Source organism: Bison bison, unplaced genomic scaffold (assembly GCF_000754665.1).
Source record: "Bison bison bison isolate TAMUID 2011002044 unplaced genomic scaffold, Bison_UMD1.0 scf7180017864317, whole genome shotgun sequence".
NCBI lineage: Eukaryota > Metazoa > Chordata > Mammalia > Artiodactyla > Bovidae > Bison > Bison bison.
Window position 1 is genome coordinate 1,378,732 of NW_011494889.1, and position 22,046 is coordinate 1,400,777.

Sequence of the window (22,046 nt, forward strand, 5' to 3'; positions counted from 1 at the left end):
AGGAAACATGAATTCTCTCTACAGCTCTGTTCCTAAGACCCTGAATGACCAAAGGCAAACAGAGGCTCATCTCTGAAAATAGGACTGGGATGGAATTGGGATATGTCTTCTCTAAGACTGTTTCCAGTGCTTACAATCTCTTGGGTTGTTTCATCTCCTTGAGTATAATATTTTTAAGGGGCTTAGAGTCATCAACGAGGACATGTACAAACCACATGAAATTTAGAACATATGCATCTTTTCTGTAAGCAGATTGATACAAAGTGCATTCTGGAATGTGAGTTCCATGAAGTTTGGGACCCTGTTGGTCTCATTCATGGCAATACCAGGAGTTAAATAAATATTTTTTTAAAGAATGAATACATATATATTACTGAGACATATAAATAAGAGAGGGAAGAATAAGAAAGGAAATTTTAGATCACAAAGAAAATCTAAAACAGAGGTCTAACTACTGGAAGAATAATAGATTGAAGTAGAAAAACCAAAAATAGATGTTTCATTTTGTTTTGTTTCCTCAAAGTATGGTACAGCCTGGTGGTAGATTTCAGATTAGGAGAGAGTACACAGGTAGGAAATTACTCATTTACTAAGCAAATATTTAAGTATCCTCTCAGTATTATTGTAATGGTTATCAAACCTTTTGATCTCACAACCTTTTTACACTTTCAAAATTATTAAGGATCCAGAGGTATTAATATTTTATGTGTTATATCTGATATGTACCACATTGGAATTAAAACTGAGAAATTTAAATTTTTTAATTTAACTCTTTTAAAATAATGACTGTAAGCCCTTTACATGTTAACATAAGTTATGAAAAATAATTTCCAAAATGAAAAAAAAAAACTGTAGTGAGGTGATTAGCACTGTTTCACATTTTTGTAAGTCTCTTTGATGTGTGGTTTAATAGGAGACAGCAGGCTTCTCATACTTGCTTCTGCAGTCAGTCTATTGCAGTCTGCTGTTTGGTTGAAGTATATAATATTATGGACGAAACCCAGCCTTAAAGAGGTATGGGGTTGGAAGAGGGAGGCCCTGAAAAACCCTGTGAAGGATATGAGGAACTCCCAGGGGTCTTCATCCCATACGGGGAGAATCATTGTCTTCCAGCATGGTGGAACATGAGCAGTGAATTTTGTAACTGAAGAGGTGATATGATATTTCTAGCTGAAGAAGGTATTGATGTCCAAATTAAAAGAAAAAAGATGTAAGTAAGAAGCAGCTCGGATTGGAGAGAGGTATGTGGCTTCCTGTTGTGAGAGAGATGAGGGAATCTGTAGCTATAGGTTTGGAGAATGTCTGGTATGACTATGATTCCCCTAGGAGTGTGTGATGAACATCTGAGAATATGCCACCTACTGGCATACAAGGTGGTCAACATTCATTATTAAATCCAAAATCTCTCAAATAGAAATGTCTTTTTTAACTCTTCAAGGATTCTTTCATAAGGAGAGATAATAAGTGAAATGTTATATGTATCTATAAAGCATTTGTTTGTATTATGATGACTTGTTTCTGATTGTTTTTCCTTTGCTTTTTTCCAGACCATCCAGACCTTTCAAGTTACCAAAAAGGTAAAGTAGTCTGGATCATCTTATGAAATAAGTATGTGCTTTTCCCATTTTAGTATTTTCTTTACGTTTTCCTGCTGTTTTTGCCTTCCTCATTTGTATTTTTATGAAGGAAAATTATATTTCCACTGATTTGGCTGCTTGAGGAATCCTGAACTCCAAAAAGTGGTTTTAATCCCAAGGGAGTCTTTTAGCCTTTAAATTCTAGTTGGGTTTGATCATTTATGGGCTTCCTTGGTGGCTCAGCTGGTAAAGAATCTGTCTGCAATGCGGGAGACCTGGGTTCGATCCCCGGGTTGGGAAGATCCCCTGGAGAAGGGAAAGGCCACCCTCTCCAGTATTCTGGCCTGGGAAATTCCATGGACTGTACACCGTGGGGTCGCAAAGAGTCTGACACGACTGAGCAACATTCACTTTCACTTTGATCATTTATATTTGCATGATTATTTTGAATTCTTTCCTGTATGGCTTGGCTTCTCAATGTCTTACTTATTGATGAGAGAGAAACCATCCAGCCAACTGCCATGACTTGAACTCACAGCAGTTTATTTCAGATGGCTCATCTGTGTCTCTTTATAAAAATTTTGTTGTCATGTTAAGATGGAGGTACTTTTTTATGTGAAAATTTTTAAGTTTGCATTTTTTAGTAGAAAATCAAAGTTTTAAATGGACAAATGTTTCCCAAAAAAAAGCATTGTCTCATCAGATGTCTTTTTGCATGGTGATTCCAAATATGAGATTGTTAAGAAATTCTTCATGATATTTGAAATTCCTTTGCTAAGGAAGCTCAGATGCTGATATCTCTGAAGCCTTCCTCAGGAGAGTTATTCTTTCTTTGGAATAAGATTGCTACATAAATTTTAATTAGTAAATTCCTTTTATATTTAAAAATATTTGTAAATTGTAATCAAATAGACATAGCATAAAATTTACCATCTTAACCATTTTAAAGTGTACACTTCTCTGGCATTAAGTACATTCACATTACTGTACAAACATCACTACCATCAGTCTCCAGAACTTTTTTCAACTTGCAAAACTGAACCTCTGTACCCATTAAATAGTACCTGCTCACTTCTTCCTCCCCCCAGCTCCCGGCAACCACCATTCTTCCCTGTCTCTATTAATTCCATTACTCTAACATCTCATATGAGTGGAAGAGTACAGCGTTTGTCCTTTTGTGACTATCTGATTTCACTTAGCATATTGTTCTCAAGTGTCATCCATGAGCATGCATCAGAATTTCCTTCCTTTTTAAGACTGAATGATATTCCATGGTATGCATATACTACATTTTTTTTTACCCAATTTTGCAACAAAAAATATGGAAAAAAGATGAAGGAAAGAGGTTATACGAAAATGTGTCATAAAGTAAATATGACACATGAAGAAAATGAATTTCCATTTTTCTGGAAATAATAGGATCTTCTTAAATGACCAAAACTCTTACATTTTGGAAGAGTCATATGTATTTTTCTCTGTTAAAAGATTTGTATTTTTAAAAGTTTTCATTTCTTCTTTTCAATATACACACATGTAAATACAACTTCTTCCTAAAATTAGCTTTTTCTGATTCCCTTTTCCCACCCTAGCTGACAGTAATCTTTTCCTTCATAGAATTCACAAAATTTTTTTATCTGTATCCCTGTAAACATACACCTCTGTTGACCTAGTTCTGTAGGTATTTGTGTACCTGTCTGATTTTCTGAATTAGGCTCTAAGTTCCTTGAGGATAATATCCATATCTACTATGATTTTATTCCCAGAAAACCTGCGTCCTTACTATGTAATACTAACTGTTGAATGAGTTTATTACTTCACAAGAAAGAGTTCTGTACTGTTTTCTTCTGTGAAATTCCATAAACTTCAAATATTCCACTAAATTGATAGTTGAAGCCACTAGAAAAGTTAGGATTAATAACATTTAGAAACGCTGACCCTTAGAAGAGGGATAAGGAACATATGTTAAAGGAAACAGAAGGGAAGAAACACAGGAGGAAGAGATTTTTTTAGGAAGCAAGCAATAGCTAAAGTGTTAAATATTTCTTAGGTAAAAGAAGATGAAAACCAAGACAGTTGACATTGGCAGTTTCAGAAGACTCACCAGAGCAAAAGCCAGGCTATTAAGGGTTAAGGACTGGGTAGTTGGTCAGGAAAAGAGGCCTCAGGTCCGAGGTACTCATACTCTCTAAAGCCTGGCTCTCTGCTCGGAAAGGAAGGGGAGAAAGAGGAGAGGGTTTCCAGAAAGGCAGCAAAAGTCAAAAGAAAAAGATCTTTGTAAACTAAGAGAGGAAAGTTTACTATGGAGGGTCTTATTGTAATACAAATGGTCCATTTAAAACAGGTCCCCCTTATAATGTCACATGAGCATAAGTTCGCCCTGTAAGATACTTCATTTATTTGTTTTAGCAGTTATTGCTGATCTTTTTCCAGAGTAAACCCAATAATAACATGATTGAGAATCTGTGAGTATGTTTGAGGGACTTCCCATGTATACGTGTGTGCTTAGTCGTGTCCGACTCCTTGCGACCCCATTGACTATAGCCTACCAGGCTCCTCTGTCCATGCGATTTTCTAGGCAAGAATACTGGAGTGGGTTGCCATGTTCTCCTCTAGGGATCTTTCCGACCCAGGGATCAAATCCAAGTCTCCTGCACCGCAGGGAGGATTCTTTACCACTTGAGCCATCAAGGTCGATATACCTCATGAAAACTTTAGCAGGGCAGGAACAGCCTGGACCAGGGTGCTAGGCAGCCTGCCCACTCACTCAGATCTGCAGTTCACCCACAAATGCAATCCATTCTCCCTGCTCCTTCTGTTATCTGTCATTTTATAGAAGGAGAATGAATCCTTCATATCTGTACTGTTTGATACGTGACCTCTTGAGATGATGATGTGCTCTTTTATATTGGGTTGGTCAAAAAGTTCATTCAGGTTTATCTGTACCAAATAAAAAACCCAAACCAACTTTCTGGCCAATCCAATCCAACAGTGCCATGGGTAGTGCTGCGGGCCTAACCTAAGCAGCTGATACAGCAGTAGGGCCTTGAGGAAAACCATCACCTGGTCAGTCAGTCATTAAGAAAAGACTGCCTGCTGTCATCCAGGAGCCAGAGAAGGGGATGGCACATACAGTTATGTTGTAGTGTGGTCTAAAGATGTACAAAATTAGATCAGGCAGATGAAAGACAATTACTACATGGTATACAGAGGAACATATTATAGTAAAAGAGTGGTCCTTTGGGAAATTCTTCCAATGCATGTGTAGTTGACTTTTCAGAGAAAAGAATGCACAGGTCCTTTATTCAAATTTAAACTTAGAATATGTACCTTGAACTCAGATGCATCATGAAGGGAATTAGCTAGAAAACTGTAGCTGTAAGATTTATAGGTCATTTTTAATTTCCTTTACTTCTCCAATTTTCCTGCTTTATTAGATTTTGTCATAATATTACAACCATTGTCTGGGTTTCATATTATATATGAAACTTTTGTTTCCCACATGGTGCCCGTAGTTACACAACATCTTAGCATAGACAGCAGGAAGCAGAAATGGCCTCAGTTACTGTGTGATATTTAGCAGAAACCACTGTCTGAGTAATATTTACTCAAAAGAGTTAGGGCTTTCCCCCCGTGGTGCTTGATGTCCTCAGGATAGTGATTCCATTTCTTAAGTGCGAGCAGTTGTCTCAAAGAAAGGTTAGCATGTGAAACATGTGCTGTGTGAGGAAGTGGATTTGTAATAGGGTAAGGTTAAATGTGTTTGGAAGAAATGTGCTGAAATCACTAATACCGTAAAGTTTCCATATGTAGTCCATGCACAGATATGGTAGAGACCAGTGCTGTAAAATCAAAACCAAATGTTTTCAAAAGCAAGAAAAAGCAATTATTGAATGAGTTTTTAAGATTGCTGTGCATGTGTGCAGATTTTTCAAGACACAAACAAAAAGTCATTATATAGGTAAATTAAACCACGGTATGAAAACTAAGCAATTTGGGGCCCATGGCCTTCTATTGATAACATGTTTGTAGGTAAAAATGCATAACTTCTGGTTTATTTGAAAGAAAATTGATCCATTTAATATAAAGTATAATGAGTAATTGTGTAAGCCTGGAGCCCTTTTCACTTCATAGGGCTGATATTTTAAAGGTCTAAAATGTAAAGGACTTTTTTTTAAACCTGAAGCAATGAACAGAAAGTCTCAAACGTGCTATTGACAAAGGATTTTATTGCTTCAAACCAGTTACTTTCATCTTGGTTTGCATTTGGTGGAGGAGGAAATAAAGTATAGAAAATATAAGCATTGGGTGTGTTCTGGAAATACGGACGATTCTGACCACTTGGTATTTACATTTGAATAACTACAATCAACATATTCTGATTTATGTGTTTTCAATACATTCAGGATTATTCTTAAGTTATTCCACCTTATCTGGCATAATTTTTCCTTAATGAGTTTTTAAATGCAGAATTTACGTTAGTGAATTATGTTCAAACTTGAAGTCCTTTGGGTCTATATGATTTTGCACAGAGAAATTAAGAGTGTGGCTTAGGAATTTAATCCTAAATGACAGTTTTGGAAAGCATCTGTTTGTGGCAAGTTGACTTATTCTTGATGGCTTTTGTTTCTCTTGTGTTCGAAGCAAGAGATATCATAGTAGCTAAGAAGCCAGACTCTTAAACCAGACTACCTGGCTTCCTAGCTTCGTGACTTTTTTTTAAAGATATAATTGATATGTAACATTATATAAGTTTCAGGTGTATAACATAATAATTGGATATTCATATGTATTGTGAAATAATCACCACAATAAGTCTAGTTAACATTCATCACTACACACAGTTACAAAATTTTTTTCTTTCTTGTAGTGAGAACTTTTAAAATCTACTCCCCTAGCAGCTTTCAAATATACAGTATAGTATTATTAACTATAGTTACTGTGTTGTACATTACATCCCAAGGACATACTTGTTTCATGACCAGGGCCAGCTTGTGACTTTGAACAAGTTATTCAACCTGACCATGCCTCAGTTTCATCTCATAAATTTGTTGTGAGAATTCTGTGAGATGATAATCTATGTAAAGCATCAGAGCAACTGGAACTCTTAGTGGGTGCAAGCTATTATTCTTTATTCTCCTAAGGTTGCTTTTAAAAGAAAAATAATGAAAAATGCCTGTGCAAGTGCTGCCTTAAAGCATAATTATGTTATATTTTATTTAATGTGAATATCTCCATGAAGCCAGATCTATGAAGTTGAGCGATCAGAATATAAAAATCAGCCATCTATTCTTAGAGACATCTTGTAGCTTTTTTCAGAATTGTAGAGCCACAAGCTTTCTTTAAACTGCCAGCGTGATTTTGAAGAAGAAACTCAAAATATCTGAGCAAGAAGTCTATTTCAAATAAGCCAGAAATAGCCATCACAGCAGCCCAATGAGCTAACACTGTTGAGACTTAAAGAGTTATTGTCCAGAAGTTAGATGTTTCTTTTCTTCTCTGATAAAAATTCAAGAAACCTGAAGTTGGCAGAATACATTTTGAATTTTAGAAGAGTTCAATTTAGTCAACTTCTATTAAGCAGTAAGTTGTTAGCAAGATCTGCAAGCATCAGGTTAGGAAGGCCTGGTCCAAGATCTTACGGAAGGGCCCAGAAACAGGTCTTTCAGTGGAAGATAGTGAAGGAGGGTATGGGAAGGGTATTGGGGGAAATGACTTGACTGTGGGATTTGGTAACAGAGAGGAGTTTCTGAGATGTAGTAAGAAACCACAGCCAGGCCATGGTGATTAGAGAATTGAGGGAAGATAGATACATGGGTGTTTGTTCATCTAATCAATAGATAGTGACCAAGCACCTTTTAAAAGACACTGTTCTGCAGACAGGATCATCTATATTAGTTTTCTATTTGCACAGCAGAAATAAAGACACAGACATAGAGAACAACTGTGTGGATATCAAGGGAGAAGAGGGGATGGGAGGAATTGGGAGATTGGGATTGGCATATACATACTACCGATACTGTGTGTAAAATAGATAACCAATGAGAACATACAGGGAACTCTACTTAGTGCACTGTGGTGACCTGAAATGGAAAGGAATTCCGAAGGGAGGGGATGTATATATGTGTATGGCTGATTGGTTTTGCTGTACAGTAGAAACTAACACATATTGTAAAACAACTATACTCCAATAAAAAATAATTTTCAAAGAAGAAAGTATATAAATGTTTAGCAAAAAGAAGAGGGCACTAATACTGTACTAAATCAACCACTCAATCAAATCAAAAGTCTCTGCCCTCATGTAGCTCACAGTCTAGTGGATAAGTTCATTATTGTTCTGTGTCCAACTTTTTGTTTTAACTAAAAGGAAGGTTAATAGGTTTATGGGAGGTTTCAGTTTGGTTTGGTTATTCTTAAGGCTTACAGGCTTTCCCGGGTGGCTCAGCAGTAAAGACTCTGTCTGCCAGCGCAGGAGACGCAGGTTTGTTCCTTGGGCCGGGAAGATCCCCTGGAGGAGGAAATGGCAACCCACTCCAGTGTTCTTGCCTAAAGAATTCCATGGACAGAGGCGGCTGGCAGGCTACAGTCCATGGGGTCACAAAGAGTTGGACATCTAAAATAGCATCTAAAATAACAATTCTTAAAGCTTTACCTGAACCTATTTATGGGCTGGGTTCTTTTTCAAGAAGTGATGGAGTGAAAGTAGGAAGAAAGGAATAACTGGAGAAACAAAAGTTCTGGAAGAGACTGCAAAGAGGATGGAGCCTCTGTTAAAATATGTTTTTTTCCACTTAGAAAGTGTAGATTCAAGATCTTTTTCCTAGGCATAGATACAGCAATGAAATATTACTTGTCAGAAATGGACATTATGCTCACTTTCAGTTGGTTAGATAGCATGACTGACTCAACAGACATGAATTTGAGCAAACTCCAGGAGATAGTGAAAGACAGGGAAGCCTAGCATACTACAGTCCGTGGAGGCACAAAGAGTCACACACGACTTAGCAACTGAGGAACAACAGTTTATAATCTCATTAGCTCTTTCATTGATAAATACCTGTACTATGTCTGAAGTAGGAAGAATTAACAAATTGCTGTTAGGTAGTGAAAAAACTTTACTCTGCTTCTAAGTGGCTTTCTCTGTGATCTCTCTCTGCTTTTGTAGTTACGCAGCCCTGATAGCAGACTGGCCTGTGGTTGTCTTGGGCATGTGCACGGTGTTCATCGTGGTCTGCGCCTTGGTTGGAGTATTAGTGCCAGAGCTTCCTGATTTCTCTGATCCATTGCTGGTAAGGAAAACTGAGCCAATAGAATCTGCTCATCTATTTTATTTAGCCTTCGATCATCTCAAAAGATTAAGCATTTTAGGACACTTTGTCTTATGCTATCTAGTACCCTCTCTTTTGAAACCTTCTCAAGCCATCAGTAAGTATAGTCACTTTCTGAAAGAGGAAAGACTTGTTTGTATTCTCAGGTTCTCAAAGGCGGTCAAGGAACTTGCCCACCTTCAAAAATCTGGAAATCTGTTTCTTGGCCTCCATGTTAAGCTAAAAAGCTGTAAATTGGAGAATCTGCAGACTATAAAAACATTTTCACAAAATCTTTAAAACCAGAATATCACCTTTTTTTTCCCGAGGAAGTTAAAGGAATTTCAGTGTTACTAAGAGAGAGCAAGGAGAAGGCAATGGCACCCCACTCCAGTACTTTTGCCTGGAAAATCCCATGGATGGAGGATCCTGGTAGGCTGCAGTCCATGGGGTCGCTAAGAGTCAGACACGACTGAGCGACTTCACTTTCACTTTTCACTTTCATGCGTTGGAGAAGGAAATGGCAACCCACTCCAGTGTTCTTGCCTGGAGAATCCCAGGGACGGGGGAGCCTGGTGGGCTGCCGTCTATGGGGTCGCACAGAGTTGGACACGACTGAAGCGACTTAGCAGCAGCAGCAGCAGCAAGAGAGAGCAGGGTCTGTTTTTAAGTTTTGAAAGATGTCCCTTGGGTGTGGAATAGGGAGGAAAATATGAATGAGGATAATGATAACAATAAACTCTTTGTAAAGCATGCATAACATAATTTAATTTGACCATGATGTTTTATAATATAAAAATAAGTATTTACAAAAAAAAAAAATAAGTATTTACTAAATGCTAGGGATGCATATGGAAGAGAAGCTTCAGATAAGTTTTTTATCCTCCTCTTTGCTGAGATATGTAACATACCAAAGAATCAGGCCGTTTTGTCACAGTAAATAAATGATCATTATTATGTCAAATCATCTTGTTTTAATGCAGTTCACCTCTGGAGTAGCTGTGAGGAACGTATTTATTTTCTGTTGAAAGCTATCCATCACCTTGACATTGCCTTCCCAAGCTGTTATAACTATACTTAGCCTGAAATGAAGTACACTAATGGGAATTTGTAATATTTTGCCTTAGGGTTTTGAACCAAGAGGGACTGCAATAGGCCAGAGACTGGTCACATGGAATAACATGGTGAAAAATACAGGATACAAAGCAACATTAGCAAATTACCCCTTTAAATATGCAGATGAACAAGCCAAAAGGTAACCATTTATTAACTTTTAGACAAAACACTGCTAATGAATTCCACTTATAAACACTGCCTGCGCAAAACGAATACATCTAAAATGTGTGGCTCAAAATCTTTACCACTGAATGTGTCGAAATTGTCAGTGTCTTTTAAGATTGTGTTGTCTGTTAGTGAATGTTTGGGTTTGGGTTTGTTTTGTTTTGTTTGTTTTTTTTCCTTTTTCAGAAGTGAGAAAATTAATGGTGGTTGCTTATGCCCATCCGTCCAACTTCATACCAAGCACTAAATAGGTCATGACTTTGAGGCAGTATTGTTACCAGTAGGCTTCTCATCCTTGGAATGGTGAGGACTTGACTGAAGATCAAATTGTGTTCTATTTCAGCCATCGGGATGATAGGTGGTCAGACGATCATTATGAAAGAGAGAAGAGAGAAGTTGACTGGAACTTCCACAAGGACAGCTTTTTCTGTGACGTTCCAAGTGAGTAGCATCATAAATGACAAACCTCTCTAAGTTTCCTGGGATTGAACGTGACTGATAACCTAGACTGTCTGGGTGTATGTGACTAGTCACACAGCTTTACTGTTTCTATCATGCTTCAAGAGATTTTGTTTAATTAACTTGTAATTTTACTTCTCTAGGTTAGTCAACCACTAATCTGAACCCACTCCAGTGTTCTTGCCTAGAGAATCCCAGGGACAGGTGGGCTGCCGTCTCTGGGGTTGCACAGAGTCGGACACGACTGAAGCGACTTAGCAGCAGCAGCAATCTGAATTTATTTACCTATAATTAAAAAAAATAATGAGCGAAAAAGAAAAAAATAATAAGAAAGAGAGGATTGTGTTATAGCCAGTTTTAAGACAGATATAAATCTAATAAAATTATTGACCTTGCTCAATATTTCAAGTCATTTTAAAAAACTCCTTGTACATATTTTTAGATTGAACCCTGAAATAATCTACTGTCAAAACACCTGTATTAATAGCCTTCTTGTGCCTGCCTTGTCATTAGGCATTAGTGGAAGAAAGACGAACAAATAAAGTCCAGAGGTTCAAAGCTTGCGTGCCTCAGCGACTCAGCTTATTTATGGATGAGATAAGTGAACTGAGTTAAGACAGTAGGAAGTGATGGTGATTGAAGAGTATATGGCAGAATATGGCCTTGAAAAAATGAGGGCCCATATATTGTAAGAAATCCCCAGAGGCCAGGAATCCTGATTTCAGTATGGCATCACAGATCTCTAAATGTTGGCAGCAAATTCACTAAACAAAATCTGCTGTCGCCTAGAGTCAGCCTGGTTCCTCTGTTGCTGCTGCTGCTGCTAAGTCGCTTCAGTCGTGTCTGACTCTGTGCCACCCCATAGATGGCAGCCCACCAGGCTCTCTCGAGCTGCCAGGAAAGAAGAGTTCAGGGCCTCAGAGAAACATGTTTAATTTTGTATGTCATTGATTAGCCCTCATGGTTACAAGTGAGGAATTGTGATAACTTCAATTTCTGATTAAGTGAATATTAACATCGAAACTCCTTTGGTTTCAGCTTTTTTTGTTGTTGCTGAAAATCCTTCTAAGATGTGTTTTTTGTCTTATCTTCTTAGATCACTAGGGGACCTGATTGGGTCTTAGATGTTTCTATATCTATTCAAATTTCAGGGTCTTTGTCTTGAAGACAGGAGTTTACTAAAGAAAACTTTGTGACCATTAATAAATGCTCATGTAATAAAGCTTTATTCATAAATTTGCAAATTGATTTTCTTTGTTCGCACCATTTGGCATTTTCGATCATATGAAATTAACCTACTTTGTTTCAATTCACTTATGTTAATTTTTTAATGGCTGAGGGAGCAGAAACAGTACTTATTGAGCACCTGTTTTTCAGTATCTCATTTAATTCTCAACACCTTCTTGAGAAAGTGTTGCTGTCTTTATTTTACAGATGAGGAACTGAGGCTCAGGGAAGCTGTTAGTTGCCTAAGATCACCTAGCTAATAAATGACAGAAGCTGGTTACAACCCAGTTTTCACTCTAAAGACAATGTTCTTCCCAGGATATCACACAGCCTCCCTTGTTCGGAGATGTATTTTGTAACAGTATGATTCTCAAAATATTTTTTCTAGAACTCGGAGCACTTAGCAAGAATGACGAGTATGTCTGTGATCCTGGCTAGCATTCTGTGTTTAGCTGACTTTTGTTAGTGCTTTAAAATTGATCGCTTGCCATCTTTGCTCTCTAGTTAGCTGCCACAGAGAACACCCCTATAATCCATTCTTGATATGCACTGGTGCCTCATTCTTTGATTTTATATACCACTGTGGTGATATGTTGTGAAATTAAGAGGGAGGCATTCAATTGATTTTCTGCCAAAAGTTCTTATGTATTGTTCTTCCTAATTACAGTCTGATCAGAACTAGATATGTTACATAACTGCTATGATTTTTAAGATGCAGTGAGTCTACAAAGGCTTTGAGCTAAAGCAATATTTAAAAAAAAAACTTTCTTTTACATTTTTCTCCTGGAATTTAATGAAAGACAGGATTCCCCACTGCTAATGAATTGCCCATGTGGTTTCCCAGTTTGAATTATTTCTGAATGCTGAGTCTTCTGAAATAAATGAATAATTTATAAACTTTTTTCTTTTTTTTTTCCCCTGTCACCAGGTGACCGATATTCCAGAGTAGTGTTTACTTCAGCTGGAGGGGAGACATTGTGGAATTTACCTGCAATTAAATCAATGTGCAATGTAGATAATTCAAGGGTATGTAAAGTAAAACTGAAATCTGTTCAGCACAAATAAGGTTATATTTCTGAAACTCCTTTTACTGCTGAGCCTGGTGCCTGATCAGATGAAAGCACTTAAGTGGCTTACCTACTGAAGAATAAACACCAGGAGAATGGCTTTGCATTCTTTCCGACCCCAGGATCAAAGTGTTTCTGTTTCCCCACCTTTAAAACATACCATCTTCCTTAATAAAGATCTCTTTCTTTCCCACTCATGTTCTTTGTCCTTGATAGTCTTTTGTGTTATTTCACAGCTTATTTCCTTTCAGGATAATAGTTAAGCCTTTTTCTTCTTTTGTTGTATTTTCTCTTTCCTAGTTTCATTGTTCACTCCACTTTCCCCCTGAGGCAATTGTCAGCATCTTAATTATGCAATGAAATGCTCACCTTTCTGGCAATCAATGGATCCTTTTGGCCGGTGACCTCAAAGGAAAATTTAGGGCACAGGCTAGGAGAGGACATCAAAGAACATAAATACAATATCTATGGAAATGGCCTGAGTAATCCAATCCAGATTGTTCTGAATTCTGAACACCTTAATGCTTTAACAGGACATAAAGATATAAGAAGACAGGCACTTCCACTCCTAATCTTCTGTAGAGCACCAAAAAAAAAAATAAAGTCACCTACCAGGCTTGGAAGAGCAGTCAATTTCATGTGTTCAGATGTAGGTTCTCCAAGTAGAAACTGCTGTCTAAGGTCACTAATGGCCTCGTCCAAGCACAGTAACAAGGCGGAAAAGGAACTTATATTCTGAGCATATTTCTATTCTCAATTAATGTCTCAATTTGATCACTATCAACTTCGGCTGGTCTACCTGACCATGGAGCATTGTCAAGTGAGAAACTCCAGCATGAAACCCAATAAAATGTAAAATCACTTGTCAGTTGAAAATCTAATCACATGCCCTAAGAGCTAGCCTGACAATCCAGGGAAATCACCTGTTCTATTAATAGAGTTCTTTAATGCATAGGAGGCGAAAGGACCCTTTGAGGTCACCCACAGACCAGCACTATCCCTGTGCGGATAAAAGGACCTTCTGAGAACTGAGTGGCTTACCCAGGTCACCTAGTTAGTTGGTCCCAGATCTCCTGACCTCATTCTTCATTCCAAGAGGCCATTTATATATTTTGAAAATAACTTTTGCATTGATGAGGATATCAGGATTTTCTGTGAGTGCCATCTTGTCTCTGTGCAACCCCAAATAGACCAAAGTCACAAACCATCTATAAACAGCCTACAGTTTCTTCATCAGTGAACCATTTTTGTCGTATTTTGTTCTGTTCTACAACGATCAGTGGATTTTTGAAAGCTACTCTGAGCATATTTCTCCCTGTTATGGGTTACAATCGTTCTCATACAGAAAGTTGACTCTAACTTTGGAGAACACTTGCTGTGTGCGAGGCTTTATGCTGAGAATTTTACATCTCCCACTGTAAACCTGTGACCTTGGAATAATACCTTTTAACAGATGAGCAGTTAAGCTTAGAGAAGTTAAGCCAGTCTGGTTACTTTATAATCACACCTTGGATGAAAACAATTCATTAACCTCTTAGACCCTGTTATTCCTATCCTTGAAGTTCATCTTTAGACCTTCCCTCCCTTGAAGACATGAAAATGATTGAATTCACTCAATTGATTAACAGTTGATGTTTTTTGAGTGTTATTGATATTTGTCAGGAAGTATTCTAAACACTTTAATGAATTATTTCATTTAATCCCCACAACAGTGTTAGGAATGAAACACTCATTTTGCCTGTTTTGCAGATGAGGAAGTTCACACAAGTGGTAACTGACAGGTGCAGGATTTGAACCCAGATAAGTCTTAATGCCACTGCCAATACAGGTGATGCGGGTTCGATCCCTGGGTCAGGAAGATCTCTGGAGGAGAAAATGGCAACCCACTCCAGTATTCTTGCCTGGGAAATCCCATGGACTGAGGAGCCTGGCAAGCCACAGTCCATGGGGTCTCAAAGAGTCGGACATGACTGAGCAACTAAACAACAACAAAAGTCTAATTCTAGAGTCTCTGCCTTTACCCTCCATTCTTTATGCTCCCATAATGCAGGTTACTGCTCCCTCTCCCATTTATCTTTTGCATTGTTCTGCTATATGTACCATTTCCCACTCAAATGAACCTCAAAGAATCATCATGGCCTAGAATAGAATAAGTACCTTTTTTAAAAAGCTAGCAATTTATTCTATGAGCACATCTTAGATTTTTAATAAACTCAAAAGCCAGTAAGCAGTACTGTGCCATTACAGCTTTCATAAGTGAAGAGTATATTATATATACATACATGAGTATATTTCAGATGATAAAATATCAGCACCAATAGGAATCTTACAAAAAGGCATACAGAAAGGATAAATAATTGAATGAATTACTTGAAGGAACAATAGTGGGTGGAAAATAAAGCTAAGGATGAGATTGGACATACAATAATGCATACCCCACAATTCTGTGTATTTGCGTGGTGGTGAGCTTCAAATTTGTCTTTAACCTTCCTGGCAACCACAGCAAAGAAGAATTCATGGTCAGAGACAAAAGTCACTTAAATAGAGTGACAAGTTTGTTTTTTAGAAGAAACCCATCTTGCCTTCATACTAAGAAAAGGATTGTTCCCATACTTCCAAAAGAAGTATGATATTCTGAAGAAAGTTCTTAACAGAAGGTTTAGCAGGTTTACGAGAGGTGCGGTATTGATTCTTACTTGGTTTGTAAACCATATCTCAAGTAGGTTGGTACTTGAGATATACAGGAAGCTTTTCTACAAGAGATAAAGCAATGAAATCTCAATACGTGGTTTCTAATGGTTTGGCTTGAAGCATCTGCAAAATTTAAACTACTGAAAAAAGTAGATGTACTTTGCTTATCTTTTTTTCCCTCTACTGAGCTCATCATAAGAATGTTTAGTTGTGACTTCAAGCCTGTACTCCCTGGGAAGAACATAACGATTTGTAGTGCTCTTGTGAAAATGTGAGGAACAGACCTAAAGACGCATCGGAATGAATGGTCAAGCCACTGACAGATACATACCAATAAATGAATAAACATAACCAAGGTCCTGAAATTCTACCTCAAGGAATATGGTTGTAATTTGAGCATTTTAAATTAAATGCTATTTTTGCCAATTGCAAATGACCTTGTATTCTAGCCTCAAACTCTTGCTGTGAACCTAGAACAACATGTTTCTCACAGAGATAATATATTTAGTGATGTCTTGTGTGCACACTCAGTCGTGTCTGACTCTTCGACCCATGAACTGTAGCCCTTCAGGTTCCTCTGTCCATGGGATTTCCCAGGGAAGAATACTGGAGTGGGCTGCCATTTCCTCCTCCAGGGGATCTTCCCGACCCAGGGATCAAATCCACGTCTCCTGTGTCTCCTGCGTTAAAGGCAGCTTCTTTACCGCTTGAGCCATCGGGGAATAATATCTAGTGGTTAATGGTTTAGATTTCAGATTATTACTGTACCTTTTTGAGTCTCCCAGGTCAAGACCCTTTGGGTATTTTTATTTGTTATGGTGCTTTGAGCAAACAAATTTTTATTTGTTATGGTCCTGAGGCCACTTAACAGCCTTTCCTTTTTTTCCCCCCCTCAAATCCTTGCTATCGTACCTAAGCACTTGATTATTAACAACGATCAAGTTGAATGAGACACATATGAAATGATCCAGAGCAGAAGAGCTTAATCGTTGGTCAGTTAACTCCAGAAAGCATCCAGTAATCAGTGTAATGTCACCATGAGACCAAGTGTTTCAACTGTTTTCTGCCTGTGTTGATAGCACATTGAGTTCAAACACCAGTTCCCATTTAAATTACATGGCACTTGTACTCACAGTTCAGATGGTACTAGTTTCCAGAGTGTAGAGCTTCTGTTTCTGATGCTACACCTGTCTCCTCACAGAAATGCTTGATGTCTGAGACTCTCTCAAAAGGGGACTCAGTTGCTTCCCCTGATCTTCCTCATTACTTTTTCCTGTACTTCTGCATTCCTGTGGGGCATGCTGGCAGAGAGTCATTAGTAACAAAGATGTTTGTGCCTCTAATCTTGACTCTGCTGGAAACTCTTTACCCTGGTTTTAGTCTTTGTACACTGTAGACGTTGGTGCTCAGAGGAATCAGCTTGTAGTAGGGATTTGAAATTTGGTACCTAAAACCGTTTTTACTTAGGTAGCTTTTGTGGACAGCTGGAATACACCCCCCTCCTCTGAAGCTTAGAAGATTCTAGAAATGTGTTTCTTGATGCTTGGAGATTTTGTTTGGTTTTTTTTTTTACATTTTGGCTGCACCATGCTGCATGTGATGGGGGAATCTGAGTTCCTCAACCAGAGATTGAACACAAGCCCTCTGCAGTGGAAGCTCAGAGTCTTAACCACTGGATTGCCAGGGAAGTTCCCTGATGCTTGTTTTAAAGAGAGCTGTGGAGCCCTTGCTTTTTCTTTCATCTCTAGGCTCCCTTCAACTTTTATACATGAGGAACTTAGTCACGTGGGGAGTGAGAGTCCAGCAGTTGATTGAATCTGGTATTAAAGGCTTAATTTTCTTGCCTTTATTGTTTTCTCAGCGTCTTACCATATCTCCAACTTGGCCATTAGATTTGAAAGTTAAGGTATCATTTAAACTATGCTGGTTTCTTCTTTTTCTCTATTTGAAGGCAACTCCACCCCTGCTCCCATCTGACCAGGGAAGTGTGAAAAGGCGTGTTATCACCACACAAGCAAAATGATTTCCTAAAACTCCCATCTGTGAATATCTAGAATGAAAAGGGCATCCCTCATGAGAGCTGCAAGATATGGCTCTCAGAAACTCCATCCTTATTTTTATAAACTTCAAAGATTTCAAAATCATTCCTATGATGGCAAAAATATGCAAAGATACAGCTGCGTTCTGCATGAAGATACACCTGCTTGCCAAGCGCTTTCAGCCCCACAGTGTAACATATGACTCTCTATTGGGGTGTCTCCATCCCAGATGACTAAGCCGTGCTTCTGTCTCATTGCACTTGCAGACTTTGGCACTCTGTCCCCAGGTTCACATAGACTCTTAAACATAATATGTTGCTTCTCATGTGAATTGTCATCATTGCTTTTCTTGTCTGATTTCCCCACCTCACCACGAGCAATTTGAGGGCAGGAGTGGTTTGCCTTGTTTGTCTTGCCTGCTGCTGCTGCTGCTAAGTCGCTTCAGTCGTGTCCGACTCTGTGCGACCCCAGAGACGGCAGCCCACCAGGCTCCCCCGTCCCTGGGATTCTCCAGGCAAGAACACTGGAGTGGGTTGCCATTTCCTTCTCCAATGCATGAAAGTGAAAGTGAAGTTGCTCAGTCGTGTCCGACTCCTAGCGACCCCATGGACTGCAGCCCACCAGGCTCCTCCATCCATGGGATTTTCCAGGCGAGAGGACTGGAGTGTTGTCTTGCCTAGGTGCTCAATAAATATTTTTTCTTTTGGATGGATGGATGGATGGGGACATACAGCATCACTCCCTGAAAGCCTAGATGACCCTTGAGCTCCATGCCTTTAGATTTAGGGCACTGGCATCCAACTCAGGATAAATGTCTATTCTCTGCCCTTATTTTTTACCCTCTAAAGCAGTCCTCAAAAACTGTTTTCCAAAGGTTGTACATCAGCCAGCATCACCTTTGAATTTGAGGATTGGCCCTCCAGAGGCTCATTAGCATTTATTTTTTATAGCAGCCATCAAAGTTGTATTTGGTCTGTGTTTATCATGTCCAACTTTTTAATCTCTGGTCAGATACACACATAAAAAACCCTCTGCAATTCTTTGAAAAGGTTAGTCAAGGACAGAATTCTGTGCCTTTTTCCCAGTTTTAGCTGGCAACCCTGTTTCCTTTATGTTTGGCATTTGGTTATTGGGACAAGTACAGATATGTTCCTTCTGGCTGATAGTGGGTTTTGTAATGGATACAGTTCATTTTCTTCCATCTGAAAACTGTCAAACACTATGCATTACCTTTCTTTCAATTCAGTGGGCTGAGCCCAGGGACTTGCCTGTTATTTCTTTACGGGATAAAGCTGGTTATCTGAGAGATGCTATTCCAGGATTTCCTGTTATTTATTAGGTGGTTCAGTTCCCCCTGAGTGAGCTTATGTGAATGTTTTTACCTAGGAACAATTAAATGTTAATTATCCTGTTTTATGAAATGTCCAGTAATTATCACTCTCTAAAAATGAGCTTGAAAATTAAGCCTTTGTTAAAATCAGCGTTATTTTAGTACACTGTATAACAGCCCTTTGATTCATTTCTTTAAACTCCCAATAGAGTATCTTTTTGGACTTTCCTGGTGGCTCAGACAGTAAAGCATCTGTCTACAATGTGGGAGACCAGGGTTCCATCCCTGGGTTGGGAAGATCCCCTGGAGAAGGAAATGGCAATCCACTCCAGGACTATTGCCTGGAAAATCCCATGGACAGAGGAGCCTAGTAGGCTACAGTCCATGGGGTGGCAAAGAGTCGGACACGACTGAGCGACTTCACTATACATTATAGAGTATCTTTAAAAAACACACACACACACTTTTTATTATGGAAATTATCAAACAGATGCAAAAGTAGAATAGTAGAATGAATCCCTACGTGCAGGTCGGAGAACTTCAGCAGTTCCCAGTATGTGGCCAATCTCCTTTCATCTACACTTTGCCCCTTACAGGATAAGTCCCAGTAAAGTATGCTGATCGCCAGGGCTTAGTGAGTTACAAGTAACTTAGTTCTTGGATAAGTCTGAGTTCTAAAGATGACTTGTCCCAACGTCTCTACTTTGAGAAAATATTTTAGCGCATGATTGATAAAATGGCAACCCACTCCAGTATTCTTACCAGGAAAATCCCAAGGACAGAGGAGCCTGGTGGGTTACAGTCCATGGGGTCGCAGAGAGTCGGATATGACTGAGCACGCACACACACACTTTAAAAAAAAGGGAAAGGGTGGTTTTAGTCTCATTAGAAAAAAAATACTGAAGCCCTTCTTGAACTTTGGAGTTTCTTCCCTGGAACAACCTTTGGTAGGTAGAGATGAGGAAAGTGATAGGGGTGGGTCGTCTTTAGCCCTGGCGCTTCCAGAGAAGTCTCTGGACAGGCTCTAGAGCAGGAGGGTATTTCTTACTCTCAGCCTCAGGGTAGAGGGGCCATTCATGTACTTTGTAGTTTTTAAAGCAATAGGATTGTGCAGGCTTCACTCTAACCTTACCAATGCCACCTTTGGCATTGGAACAGATTTCAATTTTCTATAAGAACAGCCATAAGAAGAAAAGCCTTCTCCAAGAATAGTGTTCCAAATGAAATACTGTCCACATTAAATCCAGAATTGTTACTTACTAATATGCAGCAGACCTCTGTTTACCAAACAGAAAGTTCCCCAAAGAGGGAGGGGTGGTTAGCCAACTTGAATAAACTTTGAAGGCTGTGGAAGAAATAAATTCCCACTTAAGTATTTTATTACCTGTATATGTTTATTTAAAATCATACATATATCATTTTAATTTAGGAACATTTCCCCTTTCTACTTATGTATCAGGAAACCATTTTATTCCAGGTTTTTCATGTATCTTTAGCATCTGCTTCTGATATTATTATCAGGATCACTTTTTGAGGTTCACTGACAGTTTTCTAGAGAATATCATCTTTGCCTCCACCTAAGATGATGGAAGTATAGTACCTCTGTCACCAAATATTTCATACTGATCACCAGAAATTTTAGGTAAAGCCACAAATTCATTTCATGTATCAATTGGGCAATTGTTCTCTTAATTAATCCAGTAGGTGTTCATACATATGCTTCACAGCCTATCCATTTAATTGCTTTTTAAAGTGACTTTGAAAGGGCTTGTTTACCAAAGAGGTGTTAATTTTATCTCCTTTTTGAAACCAAACTGGCATTGATTGAAATTGTTTCACACTTGGATGTCATCCCCAAATAGTAGTTTACTGTTCAAAATGAAGTGACTTAGCAGGAAAGTCTGATGTGCTGCAGTCCATGGGGTCACCAAGAGTCAGACTGAGCAACGGAACAACAAAGCCTTCTGTATCCGGAGAAAGCAGACTGGGGACAGGGGTGGGGTGGGGTGGGGTGGGGGAGGGAGGTCTCACCTTGTAGTCAAACTGACACGTCCAGAGGATGATTCTGTAACTCCGGTAACTTTCCTGCCCCTCAAGGCCGCCGTCCTTCAGACCTTTGCATGAACCGATTTTAAACGGCAGTCCTTCCGCCTGTCTCTGTCTCCGCAGATCCGATCGCACCCGCAGTTTGGCGATCTCTGCCAGAGGACCACGGCTGCTTCCTGCTGCCCCAGCTGGACGCTGGGGAACTACATCGCTATTCTGAACAACAGATCATCCTGCCAGAAAATCGTGGAGCGCGATGTCTCTCATACCTTGAAGCTTCTCCGGACCTGCGCCAAACACTACCAGAACGGCACCCTGGAGCCAGACTGCTGGGACATGGCGGCCCGGAGGAAGGACCAGCTCAAGTGCACCAATGTGCCGCGGAAATGCACCAAGTACAACGCCGTGTACCAGATCCTCCACTACTTGGTGGACAAGGACTTCATGGCCCCGAAGACAGCCGATTACACACCCGCTCTGAAGTACAGCATGCTCTTTTCGCCCACCGAGAAAGGCGAGAGCATGATGAACATCTACCTGGACAACTTCGAAAACTGGAACGCATCTGACGGCGTCACCACTGTCACCGGCATTGAGTTTGGTATCAAGCACAGCTTGTTTCAGGATTATCTTCTGATGGATACGGTGTATCCCGCCATCGCCATGGTGATCGTCCTTTTAGTCATGTGCATCTACACCAGGTCCATGTTCATCACCCTGATGACGATGTTTGCCATCATCAGTTCTTTGATCGTGTCCTATTTTCTCTACCGCGTGGTGTTTAACTTTGAATTTTTCCCTTTTATGAACCTCACCGCGCTCATTATTCTGGTGGGCATTGGAGCAGACGATGCTTTTGTCCTATGTGACGTCTGGAACTACACCAAATTTGACAAGCCTCATGCGGAAACATCAGAGACAGTGAGCATCACGCTGCAGCACGCTGCCCTGTCCATGTTCGTCACCAGTTTTACCACGGCAGCTGCCTTTTACGCCAACTACGTGAGCAACATCACAGCCATCAG

The 22,046-nt window shown here is 39.3% G+C and overlaps 1 protein-coding gene across 1 annotated transcript in view; it reads left to right on the plus strand.

The window, feature by feature from the left end:
* DISP1 (dispatched homolog 1 (Drosophila)) overlaps positions 1 to 22,046 on the plus strand; it is a 223,123-nt gene that overhangs the window by 198,289 nt on the left and 2,788 nt on the right. Inside the window, exons 3-8 of the mRNA XM_010852828.1 lie at positions 1,548 to 1,577; positions 8,740 to 8,863; positions 10,009 to 10,136; positions 10,506 to 10,603; positions 12,777 to 12,874; positions 21,145 to 22,044. Coding sequence (XP_010851130.1) covers positions 1,548 to 1,577; positions 8,740 to 8,863; positions 10,009 to 10,136; positions 10,506 to 10,603; positions 12,777 to 12,874; positions 21,145 to 22,044 — 1,378 coding nt within the window. The remainder of the gene's footprint in view (positions 1 to 1,547; positions 1,578 to 8,739; positions 8,864 to 10,008; positions 10,137 to 10,505; positions 10,604 to 12,776; positions 12,875 to 21,144; positions 22,045 to 22,046) is intronic.